Here is a 26,563-nt window from a genome sequence, read left to right on the forward strand (position 1 = left end):
CTCTAGGTTCAACTGAGAGACCCTGTCTCCATGATTACGGTGGACAGTGATTGAGGAAGACTACATTGGGGTGCCTGCTAAAGCATGTGTGCCCTCACACACGTACTTATGCATGTGTGAGCATGCACGCAAGCACTCCTTACATGCATACACAGGAACAAAAGTTAAACTTTTTTGGGGGGCAATGTTAACATTGCTCTTATATCTTCAATAAATGTGTGTAATGTTCTTGTGGGTTTTTTTTTTTTTTTTTTTTCTTAGTGAAAATGGGAGCTGGTGAGATGGCTCACGGGGTTAGGGGGTTTGCTGCAAAGACTGGTAACAAGGTTTGATCCCTGGGGCCAGAATGATTAAAGAAGAGAATTGACTCCCATAAGTTATCCTCTGATCTCCAAAGCACAGTCTCTCACATACATGCAACCGTGACCGGATAACTGCTGTAGACAAATTTTAAGAAAAAATGAGGCCAGTTGTAGTGGATCACACTAAGCACGTGGGATGTAGAGGCAGGAGGATCTGGAGTGTAGGGTCAGCCTCAGCTACATAACAAGTTTGAGGCCAGCCTGGGCTACATTTGACCCTGTTTGTTTATTTATTTTTCTTTAAAAAAAAGGAGTACAAATTAATTTTTAGGCTTACAGTTTTTTAATTAATTTCTAGCTAACGGTCCATCAGAAAATTCTATTTTTTCCTAGAAGTCTTTATAAAAAGGTTTTAATTTATATTTTGTAGGATAATAACATTAAAACAAAGCTCTTTTTAAAAAAATTCTCACAAGTATACAAACAGTAGAGAGCAATGAAGTGTGGTGCAGTCTTGTGCTCACACCCTCCTGCTGTGCCTCCGCCAGGAGCTCACAACTGTGTGACTGCGTCCTGACCTGCCTGCCTCGCTCGCTCCTGTGCACCAGCCTGGGTCCCATTGAAGTGGAATATTCTTACATCTGAACAGCTTAGAGACCCAAATGGGGTCTCTAAGGATAGGCACATTTTAGACAGCCTAAGTATTTTCATACACTAAATACCAGTCAGTGTGTCTGTTCAAAGTCTCCCGATCTTCTTGCACTTTTATGGTCTGTTTGAATCAGGATCTAGCAAGATCTCTATCTTAAATTTTGTTTGTTTTTCTTTTTTAAAAAAGATTTTATTTATTTATTACATATAAGTACACTGTAGTTGTCTTCAGATACACCAGAAGAGGACATCAGATCTCATTGCAGGTGGTTGTGAGCCACCATGTAGTTGCTGGGAATTGAACTCAGGACCTCTGCAAGAGCAGTCAGTGCTCTTAACCACTGAGCCATCTCTCCAACCCTTGTTTGTTTTTCAAATTCCATATTAATGTGTAGATTTTTCTATGTTTTTATATAACTTTTTAAAAGAAACTGGGTTGTCTGTTCTAGCATTGTTCTTCAGTATATATTTTACTGAGTTTGTACCTATAAACTTTTATACTCTCCTGTTCCCTCTTCAATAAACTGTCCGTGAGAATCAAAAGCTGGTTTAAGAAAATTAACTAGATTTACCTTACTGTTTCTAGGATTTTTGCTTTGTTTCTGTTTTTTGTTTCACAATTGGAATGTTCACATGTGGACCTTCAGCTTCTTGTACTGGCTTTCAACACTGCTAATGTTCCTTAAAAGGAGCATTCCACATAAAAACCAGAATATATATAGTAACATCATAATGACTCCATGCACCCAAATGGCAGGCCATCCAGTGAGTCTAAAAATGTCGGGATCAGATACGGGTGTGGCTCTGAGTTTACCAACTCTCTCTGGCATGCTGCTGCTGTGACTCATTCCCCTGTGCCCACCCCAGTTCCATGGATACACTGACTGCCCTGTGGGCATTTGAATTTTCAGGATGGTCAGAGTCGGGGTAGATATTCAGTGACTCTTCCCAAGTCGTTGGGCTATGGAGTATGGTATGGGAGGGAATACAGATTTTGGAATTTCATCAGTGAATTGTCTTGCCTGCTGTTTACCCTCAGGGGACAAAAGTCATGCCCCAAAATGCAGGCACCACCCAAAAAGAAGACCCTTCAAACTGGTCTCCAATAAAAGTATGAAAAAAGCAGAAAAGAATGAAGCCCACAGAAGTCCAGTGCAGAGGACTCCAGCGCCCAGGGAAGAGCCAGGTAGAACTGAGACAAGAATTCAAACTTTTTTTAACCATTCTGAAGAAAGCAAATTGTACAAAAAAAAGGCTAGAGTGGCACCTGGACAACTCAAGAGCTCAGCCTTTCCCGTGCATCTCTCCAGACGAGTCTCGCCGGAGTCCGCAGCTGCCCAGGGCAGTGGTGCTCAGTCCCGGCCAGGCTGTTACCTATGATGCTTGCTTTTTATTGCTGCTGTGTTCAGGGACGTCCGACTCGTACGCTCTGGGACTAGCCAAGGATGACTTCTCAGATCTTTCTTCCCAAGTTTCTTCATTTGTGGTTGTGGTTAAAATCTTTTGCCTGTGAAAAGAAGGACGGCTCACTGTATCCCCAAGCCTGGAGGGGTAGAGGGGATGGGGGTTGTTTGTCGGTGGAGAATTTGGCTTTCTTCCTGCCTAAGGAAGTAGCCTCTCTCATCACAGTAATTGGTTTAAATCTGGTGAAATGTGGTGTTTGGGAGATCATATTCCCAATGGAATTTGATGCGCTGGGTAACTTATCTTCTAGGTGGGTGGTTTAATAAGGTCTTTCGGGGAAATGGTGGTTCTGACTGGGAACTAGTATCAACAGGAGCCAGAATCAGAGCACTAAAACCCATTGAACTCCGAGAAACAACCCTCAGTCGTGGGACAAAGCAGCTCAGAAACCACTGACAAGTTTCCTGTGTTTTACACAAAAGCAGATGCACAGGAGAAAAGGCTAGATACATAGGTCGCCTCGGATGAAAAGTCTACCTCCATAATGTGTGTTCAGGCCCCATGATTTACCTCCTCCCAAAGATCAGGCCAGTGACATCTGTAAGGAGTTCCTGGTTTGTCACTTGAACACCTTCCCGCTCTCAGAAGCAGCCCAGCCAAGGCCCCCTGAGCAAAGCCTCCGTACCTGAGGCAGTGGTTTTCCTCTGTCAGGATCTGTATGGTGCACTTATACTTTTCTTCAGCCTCGGCAAGCTTCATCTGAAACAGTTTCTCTAGATTTCCCGCTATAGCTTTCTAGAAGATAAATTTGAATAGCTGTCTTCCCCACAACCCTTGGGACATAACTCCTGGGCCAAACAGTTCCCCGGCTTCCTCTCCAGCCCTGGTCTCATCTAAGCAGGACTTGCCTCTCTCTGGAGCTCTAGCTGGCACTGGTACAGGTTTGTGTTCAGGGTCTCCAGAACAACGGCTTGTGTCTGCAACTCAGCCTCCAAGATCTGCACCAGAGAAAACCGCCTCAGGACATCATGCTGACGGAATATCCTCAAGACGAGAAAGAACTCTGCAATACTCCCTACTTGGGGCATTTGGAACACAATGCACTATGCCAACTTCAGGTGCGTTCTCTGGTACCACATACTGCTAACCAGTCATGACGCTGCCATTTCTCCCCATCTCTTTCTCTCCCTCCTGTGCCCTGCCCTTTAGGTTTCACTGCCACTGCTGCCAAAGTGCCCGTCACCAATCACTGTGGTCAGTGGCCACTCATCCATTGCATGGTCTTTTGTTTTAAGATTTATTTTTAAGATATAGTATTTTTATGGCTTTTTGAGGAGTTCTTACATGAATACAATGCATTTGATCATACCTACCTCCCACTTCCCCTTAACTAGATCCACCCTCCACCTCTTCCCAACTTTTCATCCTCCTTAAAAGTTTTAACATTCAATTTTTATTTTGTGTGCGTGCGTGTGTGTACGTGTGCGTGTTCACATGTGCGGGTTCACTTGTGAGTGCAGGTGTCTGTAGAAGCCAGAAGAAAGCATCAGATCTTCTGGAGCTGGAGACAATAGGCAGTTGTGAGTTGCCTGATTTAGATGCTACGTCCTGAGCTCTGTTCCTCTGGAAGAACAGCAAATGCTCTTAGCTGCTGGAGCAACTCTCCAACTCCATTCTGCATATTTGTTATTACAATACCTCCTCCTACTGACTGCAATTCTGATATTCTGACAAAATGAAACACTAGAGGCTGTAGATAGGTTTGTGGGTTCAGAGGTTAGGAGGGGGCGGAAGGGAGGATGTTGGGAATGAGCATTTTAGAGCAGGAAACTATTTTGTTTGACTTGGTAATGATGGATACCTGACATGATATATAAACCAAAACCCATAGCATGTACACCATAAGAGTGATCCTGATGTAAATGAGGCACCTCAGTAACTAACATGTCATCTAATACACGGTGCTGGAAGAGGGAACGTGAGAAGTGGGGTGGGAGATTATATGGGAACTTTTTCTTTTTGTTTAAAGAGATTTATTATATATAAGTACACTGTAACTATCTTCAGACATATCAGAAGAGGACATCAGATCTTTGTGAGTCACCATGTGGTTGCTGGGATTTGAACTCAGAACCTCTGGAAGAACAGTCAGTGCTCTTGACCACTGAGCCATCTCTCCAGGGTGACTCAGCTGGAAGTTTCTGGTTTCTTTGGAGACTCGGTTTTTCTGGAAACTGTCTTATGAGAGAAAGTTTTGTTGAGGCGCATGGTGTTTCTCTGGAAGCTGACTGGGAAAGGGGCATGTGATGTTTTGCTAGAGTGGACATCAGAGAGAACACGTGATGTTTGGAAAGGGCAGAACCTAACAGACAGTGGATGATGCTGTGCAGTTCAGTTCGCCTTGCCTCTCTTTGCTGGTCTTCACTGGGCTTTGCTCACACTGGCTATTGTGCACGACGCTGTGGCATTGGTTCTCCTTGCCTTCGCTGATCATCGTTTGCTGTGACTTCATAAACAGAAACACAACAAAGAACTTCTGGTGGTGTTCAAGAGGTTTCTTGCTACTTCCGTGGACTCAAGCTGATTGGCAGAGCCTCACAATTTCTTCTTGGTAGAACTACCATTGCTGGTTTGTGAATGGTGTTTGTGAGTGGATCAAGCTACTACGGTTGATTCCTAGGAACTGAACTGCTGCTATTCTGACTATGAAGATTGGCATCTTTTGAAAGAAGTATTTCTAAACAGGCCCACATTCTCCCTTACCTTATAAACTTTTCTTTTCTACTACCTCTTGTGGTGGGCTAGAAGGGAGGTTAAAGCATGTAGGAACCATCATTAAAGTAGGGTTTAAAAAAAAATCTAAGTCCACAAATGACCCATTGTAGCTCATTTTTCTGCAAACCTAAATCTGCTCTAACAGGTAGTCCACCGATTAAACAAATTACAAAGGAACGTGGTGCAAAAGAGCCAAGAAAGTAAAGTGCTTGGTGTCGATTAGGGGTACTGGTGTGGCTAGAATGCAGAGAGCAAGCAATAAGCCAGGGCAAAGGCAAACAAATCATCCTGGAGGTCATCGTAAGCTGAGAACCGCAGGGGCCATGCAAGGGTTTCTACTGGATTCTGTCATCTTCATCTCCTTGCTCCATGGAGCGTGGGCTGGAGGAATGGAACAAGGGGAGGAGATGGTGCTTTTGTAGCTCAAGTGAGAAGTAACAGAGTAGGCGAGGGTGGCTGAGCTGCAGTGAGCTTCAAGGAGGATACTGGAGTCCGGAGCTCAGAGATGAGGTCCGGCTGAGGCACCAACCCATTAGCAACACAGAGTGGATGGTTAAATTGATGGAGACCATGGGGGCACCTAATGAGAAGGAAAGTAAGGTAAAGCATTCCAGGGCTCAGCAGCTCAGGGACAAGAAGGACACAGAGCAGGAAGATGGGGGTCAGCCACTCAAGTGATGGAAGCACGGGCTTCCCAGGGAAGGGATGACCAGCAGCACCTGAAATTCAGCTCATCCTGGATGAGCAAGGCTACACAGGCCTTGGATTTAGTGATCTAGAGTTACTGGTAATTTTAACAAGACAGTCTCCAACAGTGGATGGAAATAGGTGCTGGGCTGAGCTATGGAGGGGACATGTCCTAATGACAGTCTCTGCCTCTCACATTCTAGCTCATCAGACCCCCCTTCACCTTGTTGACAGTCCTCACTTCAAGTGACATTCTCCTCCTCCGGTGGCCTCTCTCAGTCTAACAGATGTCTTATTGTGGTGGTCAGACTACTGAACTAGCCCCTGCTACTTCCTGTGGGGCTGTGTAAGTTATCTCTGGCCTGGGGCGAGAACTGTCTCAAGGGACCACAGAAGACAATGCTCCTGACTTTGTCCTCAGGTTTCCCTGCCTTGCGGCTTTCTTTCATTGTGTTGGGTTGGAACTCTCTCTCTCTCTCTCTCTCCCCTCTCTCTCTCTCTCTCTCTCTCTCTCTCTCTCTCTCTCTCTCTTTCTCTCTCTCTCTCTGCCTCTTCCATATTCTGAAATTCAGAAATACCTACCCAAATCCATGCACCACACGGTAACCCTTGCTGCCCTGATGCAGGTGTGAACCCACCCCCAACAGAGCTCTGCTTCTTTCCTCTGAAGAAATGACATCACATTTATACTTTATCAAAAAGAGATCTCTTTTTGCCTGCATGGTGGTGCATGCCTGTAATCCGAGCACTTGGGAGGCAGAGGCAAGTGCTCTCTGTGAGTTGGAGGCCAACCTGGTCTACAAACAGGTTCCGAGTCAGCCAGGGATACACAGTAAGACCCTATCTGAAGCAAGACAACAAAACCAATGGACCGAGAAGACTCACTACACATTTCTCTTCCAATTTGTCATCTTCACAGTACCAGCAGTTACTATGTACATTTTGTTAGGCACTGACAAGGCTTAAGATATCAACCAGATTGGTCTCTTTCCCCAGGTTTCGGCTCACTTAGTCCCTTCATCTCCTCAGACCCCTAGAGAAAGTCCCATGATCCGCATCTTCCATGATTTGGGAACTGGACAATGCGCCATCACCGAGAACACAGCACTGATCCAGGCCAAGCTTACTTACGTTCTTACAGTCGTTCAAAGATCAACTGGTGTTTATTTAAAGCCTAGACTGCACCAGGTGCTGTTTTTGAAAATAAGAATGAATGGGGGAAGAAAATATACAAAAAGTCCTTTCTTCACTATTTATCTACTTGGATGATTAAATTAATGTAGAAAATCAAAACAGAAAGAAAAATGGCAGAGCAGGGAGCTGAGCCTTTAAATAGAGTGGCTCCCAAGAGGCTACCATTTGAATGAAGACCCGAAGAAGGGAAAAACATTTGCCATGGAAATCTCAGGGAAAGAGATGTTTAGGCAGAGACTGTCAAATGCAAAGACCTCCAAGGCAGGGAGGGCACTCTATCCCTTTAAAGTACCAACAAGAAGTCAGGGGCTGGGTGTTGGAGAGGATTGGTGAAGGCAGAAATAAAGGAGAGGGGTTGAGAGAGAGAAGTGAGCAGGAAGAACAAACCCTCAAACAATTCAGGGCTGAGGCTGATTCAGTCGCACCAGCTAGGCTGGAGCAAACCTGAGTCAGAGGGGTCTGGAGGACTTTCAGAAGGAGTGACTCTATACCGATATTTCTTTATTTCCAACTATCAAGATTCAAAATGATCAACACTGCTTCCAAACACTTAACTGCATGCCAGAAAAGTCTGTGAAGAAATATAAAAATATTCAGTACCCAATGAGCTAAGCTCCGCAATGACTTGCACCTACTGAAACCTCAGCAGACTTGCAGACAAAGGAAACCAGATGGAAACAGACTCTATCTGTATGATAGAGTTAGTAGGAAGCTCAGCAGAGCTGTTTTCAGAATGCGTTGGGGCTCTCTGGCTCAGAGGCCATGTTTCCTACCTTGTAGGATGCTACAGTTTGTATGCCAGCAGTTTAAGATATGGCTTCTTCATAGTGTTTGGACAGTGACTAGTCTTTTTCTTAGACATGTCTCTTCTGGATACGAATTAAATTTCTCAGTGAAAGGGAAACACAGATTTCTTTTGTTTAACTTTTTTTTTCGCTTGCCTTCATACATGGCCTTGTGTATCTCAGTAGAAACCATCATGCATAAGGTATGCACAAAGAGAGGATTAGAGACAAAGCTATGTGGAGTCTTTAGGAAGATTAAGGGCTTAGGGAAGAACACGATTGTTGTGGTTTGAAAAGATATAGCCCCATAGATCCATGTGTTTGAATGCTTGGCCACAGGGAATGTCACTATTAGGAGGTGTGGCCTTGTTGAAGAAAGTGTGCCACTGTCAGGGCGGGCTTCGAAGTCATATGTCCATTGTGATACACAGTCTCCTGGTGAATCAAGATGTAGAACTCTCAGACGTCCAGTACCAGGTGGGCCTGGATGCAGCCATGTTTCCCTCTATGATGAAAATAAACTGAACCTCTGAAACTGTAAGCCAGCCCCAATTAAATGTCCTTTATAAGAGTTGCCTTGGTCACGGTGTCTGTTCACAGCAGTAAAATACTAATTAAGACAATGATGTTCTGTAATTCAAAGCCCTGTGTTTTAAGCTTCTCTAGATACAGATGTTATTCAACACAGATGACCAAGCAGCCTTTGCTCTTCTCCTTGTTCACAGATGGCTCTGAGAAAGGCTGCATTTGTTTTACATAGAGTTCAAGATTAATTTTGACTTACAGAGTTCAACACTTAGATCTTACTGGTTTGGATAAAATTAATTTCATTTCCCCCAGAGTGTACAGCTTGGAAGACACTGGTTTCATAAAGCTGAATGGGAATGCTCACCTCTTTGGCTTTTCTCAGCTCCTGCATTTGCAGGGTATCTTCATTATGTTGTCTTATGAGCTCCTAAAAACAGTTGTATTTGGGAAGGTTAGCACCATGGTTCTGGATATTCTTTTAGAGAATTAAGAAGCCACCAGAGGATTCAGGAATATAACACTTACTGAACTCCAGCGTTATCAATGGAGGGGTATGATAAGCTCTAAATTTACACAGAAATGCAAAGCAATGAAAAACGTTAAGATCATTTTGGAAAACAATACCAAAGCTAACAAATAAAACAAAATGAAATCACAGGAGGAAAAACAAAACAAAAGACCAGTAGCAAAGTCAGACTGTCTGCATTACTAAGTGGCCTACGTGGCACCAAGCTGGTGTGGTGTCGCCTTGAGCATAGAGAATCAGTAGAGAAACAGTTAGGCAGAGTGGGGAAGGGAATCTTGCCCTTCTCTCAGAGGACATCAGGACAACTCATCTGGGAGGGGGTGGATTTCTTTTTTCAGAGAGGATGATAGAATAATTGTCTATCCATATAGGAAAATTTCCTATGACCTACGTTTCACTCTACACACACACACACACACACACACACACACACACACACACACACAAATATTTAATATGGACCATAAACTCAGAAATCCTAAAATCATAAAGTTTCATAGCTTTATGATAGGCCGTAGTGTTATGGGAAAGGCAGGAAGAGTTTTTAATTCTAAAAAGAAAAGATTTATAATCTGTCTTTCATCAAAATTAGAAATTTCTGAACATTGAAAGATACAATTCATAAATGAGAAAGAGAGGTCCCAGGCTGGAAGTTATTATTTGCAACATATATAATACAAATATTTGTATTATCCATATCTTTAAATAATAGGAGAGTTGAACAGGCACATCAAAGAAGACAGTAATCTACCCATGCCTCCCTCCCCAACACTTTAGAAAAGCTGGCCGTGTTTAGACATCAGAGAGACTTAAAACAGAAAGCCACCTGTCACCTCATATTCACACTGTAATGACCATAATTAAAGACTGGGTGGCCAAAGTGTGGAGGATTTGGGGCCGTCAGAATTCACATATTTCTACTGTGGAAACCACAAACTTCCTGTGTGTGTCCTGGAGCCTTAGTAATACCCTCCGAGAGAAGTGAGGGAGTGTACCAGGAGTCCAAGGCAAGAAGATGAGGAACGCAGGGGCTACAGAGGGATTTCTGCCTCAAACCACTTTTACAAAAGAAATTTATGAATGTGGAAAACAAACAAATTTTATCAGTTATTTTTAGGGAAAAACAATACACTACACATTAGACACTCTGTGTCCACATTAAGTTTTAAAACCTGAAAATCGAGCAATGCTGCTTTTTGGCTAGTTTGACCTTGGTGGGCCAGAGGTGGTAGTGGGGTTTCTTGTCCTCCCTCCCCACAACTGGTTCTGAGCAGATGTGGGCCCTGCTCAGTCCTGGTCTCACTGCTCAGAGGATGCCCCCTCTGAGGGTGGGTGGGGTCTGAGGCTGGAGGTGGGGTGATATCTGAGCACTCACTAGTCCACCTCTGAGGTACTGGAATCCCACCACCCTCCTGTGATCTACCGCTGGCCACCAGAGCTTTCTGTTGGGTAGAGACGGTGGAAGGATCGGAAGGATGGAGAAGGGGGAAGAAGCAGGGGTCGGGGTGGAATGCAGGGCAGTGGGGTGGGGGAGGTGAAGGGTGGGACAAAGATGCAGGTGATTCAGTCTGAGTCCAGAGAGGGATCCTGGAGAGAATACTGCTTACAGTCTCAGCAGACACAATGAGTCAAAAAATAGATCTGGACAGAAGCAGGGGTTTCCACAAAGCACCCAGACAAGTCAGAAAGTGAGGTTTGTTGAGAAAAAAGGAACAGGACCACTTGCAAGAAAAGGACAGAAGGGTCTAAGTGAGTTTATAGCTTGTATATTTAGGGGTGATGCCTAAAGCCTCATCCCAGAATGGCCCTCTCTTCTGCTAGGGAGGCGTGTGGCTGCCTGATGGTGACAGCATTAGAATACTGCCCCTCTATCGTGACCACTCGGCTACCAGCAAACCTTTACTGCGTCCAAGAGCTCAGAGACTGGCCATGCGGACTGGTGGGGGCTGGAATGCTAACACATTCTGCTTAGCCGGTGTCCATCTGTTTGGGACAATTTTGTCTATGGCGCTCTTATTGGCTAGAAGGTGCATGGACCTTGTCTTACCTTAGCTTTATTTAGTAGGAGTGGTACATGACCAAATTGACTAGTTGACACCAGTGCCTTTTCCTTCATTTATAGAAAGGACAGGGGTGGGGCATAGGTTTTTGCATGTTTAATGTACTGTTCTTTCCTGCTAATTACAACTTTCATTCCAAAAACCCTGCAGTAAGACTCCCTTGCTATAAAGGACCCCAACATGTTTTATTCTCCAACTTGGCCTCAGCTGTCAACTTGACACAGTCCAGGGTTTCTTCAGGGGGTTCAGTTTGGGGACTCTGTCCATCACACTGCCTGTGGGCATGCCTCTGGGGGCATTTTCATGACAGCCAATTGATGTGGGACGGCCCAGCCTACTGTGGGTGGTACCATCCCTAGGCAGGTGGTCCTGGCCAGTATAAGAAAGGCGGCTGAACAAGAATGAGCGAGCCAGAAGCAGTGTTCCTCTGGGGTTTCTGTTTCAAGTCCCTGCCTCGGTTTCCTGCATTGGAAGTTGAGGAAGAACTTCCCCTGTGAGATGAAATCAATCCTCTTCCTGCCATTTGCCCTCGGTCATGGTTTATCACAGCGATCAACCACAAACTAGAACAGTCATTCTTTTTGCAAATATTTCCAGGAAAGTTGGACAAAGAGGAGAGTATGTCACTGGAACAAACCAAGCCTCCCGAGCACGTAGCCCACCGGCTCAGCCCCTCTGCCCGGACCATGTTCCCAGCTGGTCCCCGTTACCTCCTTCTCTCGAGTGAAGTTCTCAAAAGCAGCGCTGAAGGACTCATTCATTTTCTTTTTCTCTTCTTCCGACTCTAACTCAAACTTCTTTGTTATCCTATGTTCTGTGGGGGTGAGAAAGGAAAGGCGGGTTTGTGCGTAAGAGTCGGAAAGCAGGCCAAAGAGAAATGTAGAATAACTGAAAACAAGATTGGTTCCAGACTGGACTGAACCTGAGAGCCTTTTTGCCTGGGCTGGGCACTCTGACCTCATCTGGGGAAGATGCTCACAGTGGGTGGGCCTCCCGTGTGCCGGGACAGTAGCCACTCATGACCAGTCCGCAGCACCTCTGTTCTTTCTTTGGTATGCGGTTTAGTTTTTGTCTCCTCTGCAGATGGATATACTTTGTTGGGCCTTTCTCTTTAAAGCTCCTGATTAGCCAGATTGTTCAGGATAAAATTTCACACCTAACCCTTGGGCAGAGGTGGGTTTGACTGTTCTCAATGTTGGTTAAGACCTGGCAGCACAGGCTGGAGAGATGGCTCAGTGGTTAGAGCACTGACTGCTCTTCCAGAGGTCCTGAGTTCAAATCCCAACAACCACATGGTGGCTCACAACTATCTGTAATGAGATCTGATGCCCTCTTCTGATGTGTCTGAAGATAGCTACAGTGTACTTATATATAATAAATAAATCTTAGCAGAACCCTGAATAATTTAAATTCAAATTCAAGAATTCCTCCTGGAATTTTAGGTGCTATATTTGATTATAAATACTAATACTCATATTTGTTCCAGCCCATGATGGGCAAACATGTAAGTTTTAGATCCCTTAATTCATGTATCTGAAATGTATTTAAAAAAAAAAAAAAAAAAAGCGAGCCTTGCCCTACTGTCCTCTGTTTCCTAGTAACCGGAGGCACCTTTCATTCCTAAGTTCAGCATCTGGTCTTTCAGCCTTGGTAAGTCCAAGGCCCCTTCCTTCAAGCCAAGGTCAAGACGTATAGCAGGTTTTGTTTGTGTTGTCGATACTGGAAAAGCCAGCAGCTCGTGCGTGACTCACTTTGTTGTAGCAGGATTTTCTCCCGCTCCATCTTCTCATCCTTCTCCCATTCTGCTTTCCGCCTTGACCACTTGTCTTCCATTTCATCGTAAATGCTGTCCTGTGGGGCACGGAGGGGTGAGAGGGGCTATAACGCAGGGGCGCTGTGCTGCCTGGGCTAAGGTCCTCTCAGCGTCACAGCCCCTCACTGTGAGACCTTCCATGGGTTATGCATAAGAAAACCAGTTCTGGCTCTGAGAAGAGGTGGGATAAGCTGAAGGGTCGAAAGCCCCATGGAAGCATTTGCCCTGCTGGGTGTCTACTTCTGTGGAAGACAGACAGGCTCTCTGGATCTGGGAATCACGTCTGATTCTGCATCTCCCTGTAACAAGGTGGCCTGCTCTGGGACTTCACCAAGTTAGGGGGAATCCTAGTTACTTTCCACTGCTCCGATAAAGCAGTCCGATTAAAAGCAGCTCCTGGGCAGGAAAGGGTTTCTTTCTATTATACGCCACATTACAGCCCATCACTGAGGGAACTTGGCAAGAACTCAGGTGGAAACTGGTTCAATCTTCAGTGGACTGGGCCCTTCCACGTCGATTATTAATCAAGAAATTGTCCCACCACCTTGTCCACAGGCATTGGAGGTAAGTTCTCAAATGAGGCTCCCCCCCCAGATGACTCCATTTTGTGTCAAGTTGACAACAAACCCAACCAGTACCGGGATTAAAGGAAATGGCTTCAGGTCTCAACTTGTAGAATGTGGAATGATATAAAACTTTTTAGATGGCAGTTTAATCAAATCTGTAAAAGGCCTAAAGTGTGATCTTTTGCTTTGACCAGTACCCCACTACTAGGACCAGATGTTTGAAGTGCTATGTTCTCTCTCGGCAAGTGACTAATGGCATGTGTTCAGTGGGAGAGGGTCAGTGATGCCCCAAAGACACAGAGACAGTCAAGACAAAGGAAGGAAAGACCTGAAGTGCCCAGAGAAAAGATTATACAAAAATGTCCATAGATTCAATCAGTGAATGTTTCAACAAAGTACAGGAATTTGCACAGGCTGTCTCTGATGAATGACAATTCTTCCATTTCTGAGTTAAGTGGTTAGTTCCACGTAATAAAACTTGTGTTTTATTAGCACGTATGCCTGTGCACTGTGAGTGAGCCTGGTGCCTGAGGAGGCCAGAAGAGGGCGTTAGATCCCCTGGCACTGTAGTTACACATGATTTTGAGCCATTGTGTGGGTTCTGGGAACTGAACCTGCGTCCTCTGGGAGAGCAGTCAGTTCTCTTAACCACTGGGCCCTCTCTCCAGCCCATTCACCCTCCCCGTCTTCATTTTTAGGAAACTGAACAGTTGTTACACTCTTTTCTTCATAGTAGGATGGCTGCACTATAGTCACCCTCATGTCCTCAGCCAGGGATGAGCCTCGCTGCTCTCCTCAGCACATACCTACAGCCTGGAACCTGTCTCACCTGACACGTGTGTCTCACCTGACACGTGTGTCACCTGTTACATGTGTCTCACCTGACACGTGTGTCTCACCTGACACGTGTGTCTCACCTGATACATGAGTCTCACCTGATACATGTGTCTCACCTGATACATGTGTCTCACCTGATACATGAGTCTCACCTGATACATGTATCTCACCTGATACATGTGTCTCACCTGATACATGAGTCTCACCAGTTACATGTGTCTCACCTGATACATGAGTCTCACCTGATACATGAGTCTCACCTGATACATGTATCTCACCTGATACATGTGTCTCACCTGATACATGAGTCTCACCAGTTACATGTGTCTCACCTGATACATGAGTCTCACCTGATACATGAGTCTCACCTGATACATGTATCTCACCTGATACACGTGTCTCACCTGATACATGAGTCTCACCTGTTACATGTGTCTCACCTGTTACATGTGTCTCACCTGATACATGTGTCTCACCTGATACATGAGTCTCACCTGATACATGTGTCTCACCTGATACGTGTGTCTCACCTGATACATGTGTCTCTCTCACCTGATACATGAGTCTCACCTGATACATTTGTCTCACCTGATACATGTGTCTCACCTGATACATGAGTCTCACCTGTTACATGTGTCTCACCTGATACATGTGTCTCACCTGATACATGTGTTTCACCTGATACATGTGTCTCACCTGACACGTGTGTTTCACCTGACACGTGTGTCTCACCTGATACATGTGGAACATATGCTTCAGATACTTATATTCTTTGCTCATCTCATCTGGATGAAAAGAAAACAAGGTTGTCATTATTCCTTCTAAGGGCACACTTTCCAAAACTCACGGGAACCACACCCAAGCTCTCCCTGAGGCGATGAAATCATCACGGGATTCCCAAGTCATTCTAGATGCTTATCAAAAAGCTTAGCTGGCCTTGGATCCCACCTGAGCCAATGGACACAGAGCCTCTGGAATAGGAGCCTGGTAAATACACTCCTCGGTCGTCAGAGATTTCGAAACTCACATGCTCTGTTCAGCTGTTTTAGTAACACCCCCCTCCCACCTCAGGTATCTGTGGGAAGGAAAAACAAAACCTCCCAGAATGCGTCTGCTTCTCCTTTTTGTAACGTTTCCTCCTTAATGGTGGTTATGAAAACCACACATTCTCTTTAGGAAACTGGAAAGCAAGCAAAGTGTAAATAAGAGCCTAACTTCAAACCGAGGGAGAAGGTTCTAGAAGGTCTCTCAGTGGACATGAGTCTATACACTCAAAATCTTAAGGATCAAACTCTGCCTTTCCCAAGGGCAGTGTGAACAGCAAGATTCGGTCAGCACAGCCCTGCGCACTACAGAGCCTCCCACCAGCGTGCCAGGTAGGATACAATAAAGCACTGTCGTCTTAAATGCAGAAAACCTGAAGGCATCATGGTGACATGCCAGTTTCAGAACTTTAAAATGCACTTTAAAAAATGCCACGTTCTCGCTTCACTAATGAAAGCAGATTTTCAAGGACACGGACTCTCTCCAGTTTCATTCTCAGTCAGTCTCCTGCCTTGGAAAGGAAATGTTAGACACCTGACTGAGCCCACCCATGGCCATAGGGACATCGGGGGCCCAGGCTGCCCGCCCACCTTCCCCAGGCTCCCCTCGCGCCCCCCACAGCCGGGTCTGACAGTACCTAGTTTCTCTTGGGCAGCGGCCTTTTCCATCTTCAAGGCGTCCCTGTAGCTGCTCTCTAACTTCTCAAGCTCCTCTTTGTGAACCTGTTTGAGTTCCCTGTGGGACAATCCATGAAAAGAGGTTCAGAGTCACCACGCTGGCTCAGCAGGTAAAGCCAAGGAAGCTCCGATCCCTGGATCTATAGGGAAGGAAAAAATTGACTTCCAAAAGCTGCCTTCTGTGGTTCACAGGAACACAATGACACCAAGCACATGGGGAAGGGGGTCCTGTGTGCATGCATTTGAGTACACACATATAGACGCTCACATGCTCACACACACACACACACAATGCTCACCTATACACACTTACACACATACATACACACATCCTGACACACATGCTCACACACACACATACTCACATGCACTCTCTCTCATACACACACACATGCTCACATACACATATACTCACATGCACTCTCTCACACACATACTCACACACATATATACTCACACTCTCACATACACATACATACTTTCTCACACAAATGCACACATATACTTATGCACACATGCACACTCCCTCTCATGCACACACACACACACACACACACACACACAGAGTCTGGAATTGAGCTGTTGCACTGACCTGCCCTCCCCCTCTATCCTCACCAAGGTGGGGCTCTCAGTTCCTGTAGTATTTATTCTCTTGGTTTCTATTCAGAGTGAGGCATTTTCTACAGTTGCTGCTTTGAATAGAGCACCTCAGCCTCCCCTTCTCAGTTCTTGTTTGTAGCTCACTGTAGAAGCACCCGGAATAAGGTTAGAACCCCAGATCTAGTCCCCATCCCATGATTCATATGCTGATAGTGTCTGAATGCTAATGTGAGAGCCCCCGGCCTTAGACTAGAAGGAAGAAACTGAAACACACGTTACTACAGGAAAAAATGCCTGTCTGCAAAGACCACGTGATGTTATTCCATCGAACTTGGAAAGCCTGTGGAGACACTTGTTTCTAGGCATTTCCTTCTGGAAGGTCTAGTGAAACCACCATGTAAACACTCCCACAGTGAGTGCATGTCCACACACACTTGATTTTCACACACACAGAATGTTCCACACCAGGAGTGACTTCCAAAGATGATGATGCACCAATGCAGGCCACCAATTGTAACACGTAACATTTTTCAGGGATGCTGAAATGAGGGAGGCTATAGGGCGGGGCACAGGATATATGGGCTTCTGGACCTTCCTGGTAATTTTGCTGTAAACTTTAAATTATTATAGAAACAATGAAACAAACTGGTCATGGTGGCACACACCTTAATTCCAACATTTGGGAGGCAGAGGCAAGAGGATCTCTGTGAGTTCCAGGCCAGCCTGGTCTACAGAGAGAGAGAGAGAGAGAGAGAGAGAGAGAGAGAGAGAGAGAGAGAGAGAGAGAGAGAGAGAGAGACTTTGTCTGGAAAAACAAGACAAAAAACAATAACCAAGAGAAACAAGTAAATAAAACATCAATGCATAAAATGCTCTGGTTTACATAGAGGTGCTGAGTGTACTAGATTTGTTTTGCTGCAAATACTTATTCACATTATAAATGTTTATGGGGTTAAAAATGCTGTTCTAGTTTATGAACATAATGCAGAATAATTAAGTCAACGTAGTTGACACAGATGTCAACTCGATTAAATTTTTGTGGTAAGAATATTTGAACTTCACTTTTTTTTCTTTTTAAAAAGTTGTTTTGCTTTTGGTTGCTGATTGTGTTGATATGTATGAGTCTGTGTGGGGGTGAGTGTGCGTGAGTGTAGTGCAGAGGTCAGACGGTGTTGGGTCCCCTGGAGCCACGACACCAACACTGGGAACCAAACTCAGGTCCTCTGTAAAAGCACTATACACTCAGAACCACGGAGCCATCTCTCTAGCCTTAAAACGTACTCTTACACAATTAGAAATGAAGATCACAATATTATCACTATCCTAAGGCCTGCAGAGTTCTTAAAAATATTTCTCCTATCTGAGATTTTTTTATACACTTGAAAACATTGTTATTACATTTATTTATTTAGTGTGATGGTGTGTGTGTGTATGTGTGTGTGTGTGTGTGTGTGTGTGTGTATACTGTGACCATCCATGCTTGATAACTTGAGAGACTCTGTTCTCAAGGACCACATGGGTTCCAGGTCATCAGGCCTGGTGGAAGCATTAGCCCAAAATCTATGAACTTTGACAATCAGCTCCCATCCGCTAGCTTCTGCAACCATCTGGCTAGCTTCTGTAACCGTCTGGCTAGCTTCTGTAACCGTCTGGCTAGCTTCTGTAACCGTCTGGCTAGCTTCTGTAACCGTCTGGCTAGCTTCTGTAACCATCTGGCTAGCTTCTGTAACCATCTGGCTAGCTTCTGTAACCGTCTGGCTAGCTTCTGTAACCGTCCAGCTAGGTTCTGTCTTCTATGAGGTTTCAGCAGTGAGTGTGAACTCAGAGACTTGGTCTTCCCCTGCTTTATTTCACTTCCATTCTTCCCATCCACCCACGTTGTTACAACATGGAGAAGCCCCTTCTCTTTCAGAGCAGAATAGCGTTTTTGAACTCTCATCTTCAGACAGAACGCAGGTTGGTTCTGTAACAGGGCTGTTGGGTATGGTGTACAATAAGCCTGCCTGGGAGATCAGACTCTCCCCCTAATTTTGCCAAGAAGCTAAAACTGTTCCTAAAAAAAACAGAAAGTAATAATAAACAGGTGGCTGTGGATGGCGCTGCAAGAGGTGATTGTCTCTCACCAGGATATCCTAGGCTGTTTGGACTGGAAGCCTCCGGGGCTTAAAAAAAAAATTCCCCACACAGATAACACACTTCCTTCTTCCCCTCCCCTGACCTGCCATGGCCTGTCCCTTCTCCCATCTGTCCTTCCTTTGTTGCCCAAGTCCTGAGCTAAGAGCCAGAGAAAGGAGGGGTGGGGAGGAGGAAGAGGAGGGCTGGGAAGAAGAATGCCCTCATAATACATCAAGCATGACAGAAGCTTCACGGTGAACAACATAGCTTTTCTCAGCAACCGATCAAAAGAAATACCACAGTACAGCTGAAGTGGATGAACGATGAGGAGCGGGAACACAAAACACAAACCGCTCCATCTCAGTGATCTCAAGGGAGGCCACCCTGCTCTCCGGAGGCACGTCTCCCACAGTGTCACTGGCTGCACTTGGCACTACCCGGAGTGCCTGGGGACCCGGAAACCTGGAGGACACAGCAGCCTGGGCTCTTCGAACACAAGCCTTCACTGGAAAGCATACCTGCTCTCGGTTTCAAACTTCTGTTTCACGTCAGCACAGCGCAGATCCATCTCATTGGAGAGCTGGAAAGGAAGCCAACATTAACAACCCGGCATACAGAGCCACAGCCTTCTTATCTATATCTGCGAAGCCGCACCGTTCTGAGGGGATGCCCCCTCAGTCTCTCCTGGGCATGGTCCTCGGTGCCCAGGGCACACATGCAGAGAGGCTGCTGACTGTCCTCTACCTAATCTGTCCATCATGATGGTGGTTCACGGCCACCACAATGATGCTACCTTGTCACTGGGTTTGGTTCCTTCTGTCACTTTATCCTAATACTGTGACTGCTGGGTTCTTTCCCCCTTGGGAATCACTGATATAGTAAGAGACTTGGCTGGGAGAGTCAAAAAGAATCAATATTCACTGTGGGCATGTCAAAGGGCTACTGTGGCCACACAGTCTCCCTCTCCTCCTTGCCCTCTGCCGGGGAATCATCCATCTTGGCTGAAGGCCTCCCCATCCACACCGAGGACCTGGGTTCATCTTCAGAGTCCCAGCACGCTGAGGCAACAGGGTGTCAACTTCCCTGAGTCTCTGCCAGGCTGTTGTCTGTCCGTAGTGTTAATAACTTTTCCTAAAATCTTCTTTCCTCCCATCTCAGCGTCCTCCTGAATTCCGCACAGAGACCTTTCAAAGGTCTTGCCACAAGTGAGCTGTTCAGAAATGGGAATATTCTCAACACCCGCTTCCACTTGCATAAAGACAGTCTCTAAAGTTGCCTTGCACGGGGCTTGTGCTGGTGAATCAAAATATAAGCTTGTTCGAAGCCCCACCACCTTCCACAAATGAAGTGTGTTCTCAAGTTTCAGTTTTTCTTTTGTAGGAGATGACAATGGTTTTTCGGAAAGACAGTAACAAATCAGAGGTGGTAAAGGTATCAGCCTGGCCGTGTGCCAGCTCATGACTGTAAGATTCAGGCAGCTTGGTATTAATCTGCATGAGAGGCTGCTGTGGAGAGGCAGAGCCTCACAGGTTCACATCAGCAACACCAGGGAGCACAGGTCTGTTCCTCTAGCCCTGGTCATCTGCCTGAGCAGAGGAAGGGAGGACCAAAGCTAAGACTGATGACCAAGATGCTAAAAATGTCACCTGTTGAAAATGCATCAAGAGGGGCTGGAGAGATGGCTCCGAGGTTAAGAGCTCTTCCAGAGATCTTGAGCTCAGTTCCCAGCAGAACTATTATAGATGGCTCACAATCATCAATAGTGAGATCTGGTGCCCCCTTTTGGTCTGCGGGCATAATGCAGGCAGAATGCTGTGTGTGTGTGTGTGTGTGTATATATATATATATAATAAATGAATCTTTTTTAAAAATAAAGTGCATCAAACTTAATGGAGTGCAGCTGATTCTCAAGAATGGGCTCTGAGACCTTCATAGCAACAGAGTGGACCCTGGGGCTTCCTAGAAGGTCTTGCACGACACAGGAGGCATCCTCCATGCTAAGGTCAGCAGCAAGAGCCTGGCAACCTCTGACACCTGCATGTCTCATGATCGAGGCCAGTGGGGGCCTCATCTGTGTTTGCAGGGTAGAAGAGACGATGTCAGCACACACCCAGAGGCGCCTGGAGAACCCCAGGAAAGCAGTGTCTCTGGGTTTTTATAGTGGTGGACAAGGATGGAAGCAGGGGGTTACTGCTCACTGCACAGTACTTGCAGAGTCCTGCACCTGGATACCACGCCTCAGTACGGCGACCCGCCTGGCATGTCACCGGGCACGTCGATAATCTGAATGCATTAGCCGTGAGGGTGTGGCTGATGCAGGGATCACTCACCAGTTTCTGGGCAGACTGGTGGTCTCTGTGCATCTGTTCGATTATCGCAGTCAGTTCAGAGATCTGCTCCTCCAGGTCAGAAATGATATCAGTCCTGTGGGACGAACACTGTCACCAAGAGAGCTTGTCATTCACGCCGGCCACGACCTCCAGCTGTCTGACCAGTCTTTTTTTGTTCCTGTTCTGCCACTAAGACAGGGAGATGTGGTGGTCTTGGATCTCGAATCTAGGCTTTAAAGGTAAGCTAGCTGGAAGTGATGAGGGTAATGTGGTGTCCCACTGAGCAGAAGAGAAGTAAGAAAGTGTTGTTGGACACGAATCTGAGTTTGGTTATCAATAGTTGATCAGGAAATCAACTGATCAGTAGAGGATCAATGAGGAAATGTGGGGAGACTTGCAGACAGGCAACCTTAGCCAAGGACTGTCCAAGGATGGGCTAAAGGGGGACAGACATAAATGAGCGTGTGTGTGAGGCACATGTCTCCTCCCAGCACGCAGGAACAGGGCAGTGGTGGCCAGCTTGGGTTATATAGCAACATAGTGCTTCCATTTTTTTTTTCATTTTTTGAGACAGGTGTGTGTGTGTGTGTGTGTGTGTGTGTGTGTGTGTGTGTGTGTGTGTGTGTGTGAGTGTGTGTGTGTGTGTGTTTTCTCTCATGGAAGCAGGAAGCCAGAGATCAATTTTAAGTGTCCTCCTCTGTAACTCTCCACTCATTTCATGAGACAGGTTTTCTCACAGAACCTAGAACTCATGTTTCAACTGGTTCAGCGGGCCAACGAGCCCCATCTCAGTGCTGGGGTTATGGGCATTTGCCACCATGCCCAGGTTTTTACTGGGATGCTAGAGATAAGGACTAACTTGATCCGGTGAACATCTTCCCAGATCCTTTGGAACAATGTCTTCTTTTCTTGCTTGCTTTTCATTTTCGATACAGGGTCTCTCTACATAGCCCTGGCTTCCTGAACCTTGCTGTACAAACTAGGCTGGTCTTTAACTCATGGAGATCAACCCCCTGCACCCACCGAGTACAGGTTAACGGTATGGCCCACTGTGGCTTCAGAACAGTAGTTCTTACAGTTGAGCTCTCCAGTGACACTGTACGAAGTGAGAGGCCTGACTAGAAGACAAAAGTGATGGCTTTAGGAAGGAGAACTGAGGTGTGTGGGTGGAGACGAGTATGACGTCAGAGGATAGAAAAAGAGGCGGGGCTTCTGAGAAAGATGGCTGCTGCTTAACAGGATAGAACAGGCCAGAACCTTCCTAACAGTGTCTCCAGAGTCATGGGCATTTTGGATTACTCATGAAAACAGACCTACACTCCAGTCTTCAGAATCCCTGGCTTTGCTCTCCATTCCCATTTTTGGAATCCAGACCCTGGCAGGAGCACTTGCCTCTTTAGTCCTGCTGGCTGGACCCCTATCTTTGTAGCTGTTTCTGGGCAGGGACCTGCAGCCTGGGTGTAGATGTCAGGTTCTGAAGTGGTACCAGGAAGGGCTGACTGCCTTAGCAGAGCCAGCTATGAGTAGCCGGTGCTGATCCAAAGACTTTACCTGGAAATTTTGACTTTTCTCAAGACGTCCGATTCCAAGTGCTTTTTCCTATTGAACATCTCATCTCCCAGGGTAACTGAAATCTGCTCCTTATTTCGGACGAGTTTATAGCCAGGTGACACTTCAATCACTTCCTGGGTCATAAGGTGGAAGACAAATGGAAACTGTGAACCTAGAAGAGCTGAGATTCCTCCACCTACTGTGTGCTTCCACATAACCTACTGTGAGCTTCTATGGTAGTTTTAATGTTTGGTCCAAGGAGTGTCACTATTAGGAGGTGTGGCCTTGTTGGAGGAAACGTGTTACTATGGAGGTGGACAATGAGACCCTCCTTCTAGCCACATGAGAGCCAGTCTTCTCCTAGCTGCCTTCAGATGAAGATAGAGAACTCTCAGCTCCTCCTGCACCATGCCTGCCTGGATGCTGCCATGCTCCCACCTTGATGATAATGGACTGAACCTCCGAACCTGTAAGCCAGCCCTAACTCAGTGTTGTCCTTTATAAGAGTTACCTTGGTCATGGTGTTTGTTCACAGCAATGGAAATGCTAAGATGGCTTCCTCTTGTCTTATCCACAGAGACGCTGTGCTGAAGCCCTCCTCCAGGCACTGCCCTCAAACCTCTCAATCCCAACGCTCACCTGGCCCCCAGGGGCCCCCTAAAGCCCAGCAGTGCCAACTGATCCCTGGTCTCTGCTCTTCTCCTCCTCCCTTCCTCCATTGGGGGCAGTAGCTGGCATTGTGGGAACCACTCAACTTTTGGAATTGGACAGACCAAGGTTTATATATTTGGCCCTGGAGCTTTTTAACAGCTCTGTGACTCAGTTTCCACATCAGACGAATAGAGAAAATAACTTCTTCAAATGGCTTTTGTTAAGGAAGAAAAACAACAAAATAACTCAAGGACGCAAACGTGCTGTGAGTTAATCCTCCTGTCTCCATCGGGTGACAAGACAGAGCCTTGGCAGAGTCAGTGGCTAAATGGGCTGCAGTCATAGCATCTAGAGATGCGCAGAACACTTAGCAGTACCACGCCACCCACGAGGCCGTCTCCTAACTGGCTTCTCGGCATCACCTTCCCTTATGCCTTGTTCTGCCCAGAATCCAGTGCACAGCATCCTGTGCTTGGACTCTCAGTGTTAGCCGGTCTTCTAGGCTCCTCCCAACAGTTACCTAGCAACAGCCAGTTAGGAGCCTTGCTCGCTATAAAAGGACTATCTCCCTCCCCACTTCGCTCCCCCCCCCCAGGTTCTTTCTCTCTCCTCTCCCTGTCCTCCAACCCCCTGTTCCAGGCCAGACTCTTCCATACTTTTTCCTCTCTCTGTCCTTCTTCGTTCCCTTTCTTTCTCTGCCTCTACTCTCTTCTCACCCCCTTCTCACTCCCCAAAATAAACTTCATTTTATACTAGACTCATTGTATGCCTGGTACCTTAAGGAGGGATGCTAAGGCACCCCTCCTGCCACTTCATGCCACTGTCCCAGCTGTCTGAGTTCACTCATTTGCCTCCAATGCTCACAACCTTTCCATCTAACAGGGTGATAGTAGTTTTTCTCTGCTTATTTTGTTCCCAACCACTGGCTCTTTAAGGGACTGCATGATCCTTGTTTTAGGAAGGGGAGGGATGGATAAAACCATAAAACAAAGAGTAGCCAGAATATCCTACCAGAAAGTTCATTTCCTAAGATGTAAATATTACTTGACCTCATGCGTATGTCAGAACTATGAAGACTCATGGTCTGAGGCTGGTGTCCTTGCCCTTGCTGCCCACAGGTGCCCTGACAGCCATTGCCTCAAAGCCTCTGGCTTCAGTATGCAGAGGGCTTCCTATATTGGGACATGAGTTGTATCCTAACCCACTACCATCTGGTTTCTCCCAGGGACCTACAAAAAAACCAAGGAGTAGCTGGAGTTAGTTACAGTTTGGCCACACACCAGCTACCTCAAATGTGCACCATTAATAATTTAAGGATTACTCCTGGGATCTCTGTTAAGATTTGGCAGAGTGAGTCTGTAAAAACCTCATGCTTGCACACAGTAGGTGCCAGATAAATACTCATCCTGTCCTTTTCCCCATTTTTACTCACAGAAGGCGCTTTGCTGCTCTCCTCTGGCTTTCCTAACTGGGCTTTGTCTCTGCAAGAGAAAAATGTGCTCAGAAAGCCACAGAGCAACAAAAAGGCAGAGCTCAGGGGGCTGCACCCTGGTGTTGCCAGCTCTGACCTTCTGGAGGAGCACCCTGAGTAGATGGGGAACGCTTTGGTATAGGCCCCCATGGAGGGTACAGTCCGATTGGATGTGGGCACACTCTGGAGTTCTCAGGGCAAATTGATTCCACGCATTTGTAAGCATCCAGAAGCTTCCCATGTCCCCGGTGTTCGTCTGCACAGTGTTCACATCTCTCGGACTGACACTTCTTTCATTAGTGCATCAGCCCCATGCAGAAGACAGGTGAAGGCAATTGGCGGGTGGTAGAGTACCCTGTTCTCGGTCGAGATAAGTGAAGCCCTGGGAACCTTAAGTGAGCTGGTAGGAAGCTTCCTAGTCTCCCGAGAATCAGGCATCTTCACTCTGCTATATTGCCCCTTGGGGCATCAGCCATGCCCCAAGTCCCTCCCCTGCAGGTAAAGACTGACCATAGGTCACATAAGCTCCAAGCAGAAGCAGGACCACACCCCCAAATATGTAGACAAGGTTTTCCCAAGCCCTCAAGCCAAGCCAATAGGAAGCACCTGTTGTAAGACCTCAAACCATTTCAAAAACTATATATATATATATATATATATATATATATATATGTTACTCAAGAGTAAAGGCGTGCAAAAATCATTCCACCATCTGAGAGCTTCTGTCATAAGAGCTGTTAACACCACTGTTTGGGAAGAGATTTTCTTACACCCTGCACCAGAGCCTCCTGCTGGCTTGGATCAGCCTGGTCTGGCGCGTCATGGCAGCAGTGGAAACAAAGTCAAGCTAGACCCAGCACTGGAGGTGGCAGAAGCCACTCCCATATCTGTGTGGGGTTTCCGGTACCTAGCCTGGCCCAAAGTCCCACAGATTGTGGCAGTTTTCTGATATCCTTGGTAGCAAATTAGCTCAAGTCAGCCGCCATGAGGTTGTGTGTGTGTATGTGGCCCCTGGGCAGCTAGGGAAATCTGTTGGCACAGAGCCTCAATGAAGGAGAAGTCCAAAATGAATGTGAGCAGGGCTATACTCTGGAACTCTGAAAGAATTGATATTTTATGTAGTGTTAGATTATTTTATTTATTGCTTTATGGAATTAAAAGTACTTACCTTGGAGAAACAGTAGATTTTGCTGGTTGGGACATGAGGTAGTTGCGTTCTCTTGAAATTGGTGAAGGGAAAATTGGCCTGGAGACAATAAATAAATGAATAACTGGAAATTAAAAAAGCTAAATCAATCCTCCCTGATAAGGGCCTGTCCAAGGTGGCTCCAAATTAGAATATGCAATGTGGTAATTGGGATTGTAAAGATTTGAAGCCGTGAAGACCTCAGGTCCAAGCTACTTGTCTACTCTCGCCTGATTGTCAGCATGAGCCCCAAGGCCAGTGTTCCAGGGGAGGAGCAGGTGACACACACTCCATGTGCATATTGTACACCCAAAGATACACACAAGCACATACACCACATGTGCATGTATTCACACACACAGGCACAAACATGCACACACACACACACACACACACACACACACACACACACACACAGTACTACAAATTTGCAAAGTTGAGACTTTATTGAAACGCCCTTGAGTCAAACAGGCTTGCAAGATCAGGGCAGCACCCAGGCTGGAGGGAAAGGCGGGAAGGCAGGAAGGCAGGAGGGTGGGAGGGCAGGAAGGCAGGAGGGTGGGAGGGCAGGAAGGCAGGGTTCCCTGCTCTGTGGGCAATTCATGGCAAGCTCTCTACTGGAGAATCTTGCAGGGCAAAGAGGACCACAAAGAAAACGCTCACCTCCTGTGCCTAGCCCAACCCAGCTCATCCTTACTTAGACTTCCCCGAGGGGGGTTTTGGAAGCGGATGAGGAGTCTTGATGAGCTTCCGTGGTCCCAGATTCCAAGGGTCCCAGCAGGTGCAGTAGATGAGAGGATTGGGGTACAT

General features: G+C 46.3%; 1 protein-coding gene across 1 annotated transcript; it reads right to left on the minus strand.

The window, feature by feature from the left end:
- Positions 1 to 2,327: 2,327 nt before the first annotated feature.
- Positions 2,328 to 26,563, minus strand: FLACC1 (flagellum associated containing coiled-coil domains 1; the record flags this gene model as incomplete). The annotated part of the gene is made up of 14 exons (XM_080932891.1): positions 2,328 to 2,460; positions 3,043 to 3,152; positions 3,266 to 3,355; positions 8,691 to 8,753; positions 11,623 to 11,726; positions 12,664 to 12,763; positions 14,861 to 14,913; positions 15,810 to 15,907; positions 19,083 to 19,144; positions 20,895 to 20,988; positions 22,446 to 22,579; positions 24,529 to 24,577; positions 25,736 to 25,813; positions 26,451 to 26,563. The coding sequence occupies 14 exons, from the start codon at positions 26,561 to 26,563 to the stop codon at positions 2,328 to 2,330; spliced, it is 1,281 nt and encodes a 426-aa protein (XP_080789017.1).

This window comes from Micromys minutus, assembly GCF_963924665.1.
Source record: "Micromys minutus genome assembly, chromosome: 19".
NCBI lineage: Eukaryota > Metazoa > Chordata > Mammalia > Rodentia > Muridae > Micromys > Micromys minutus.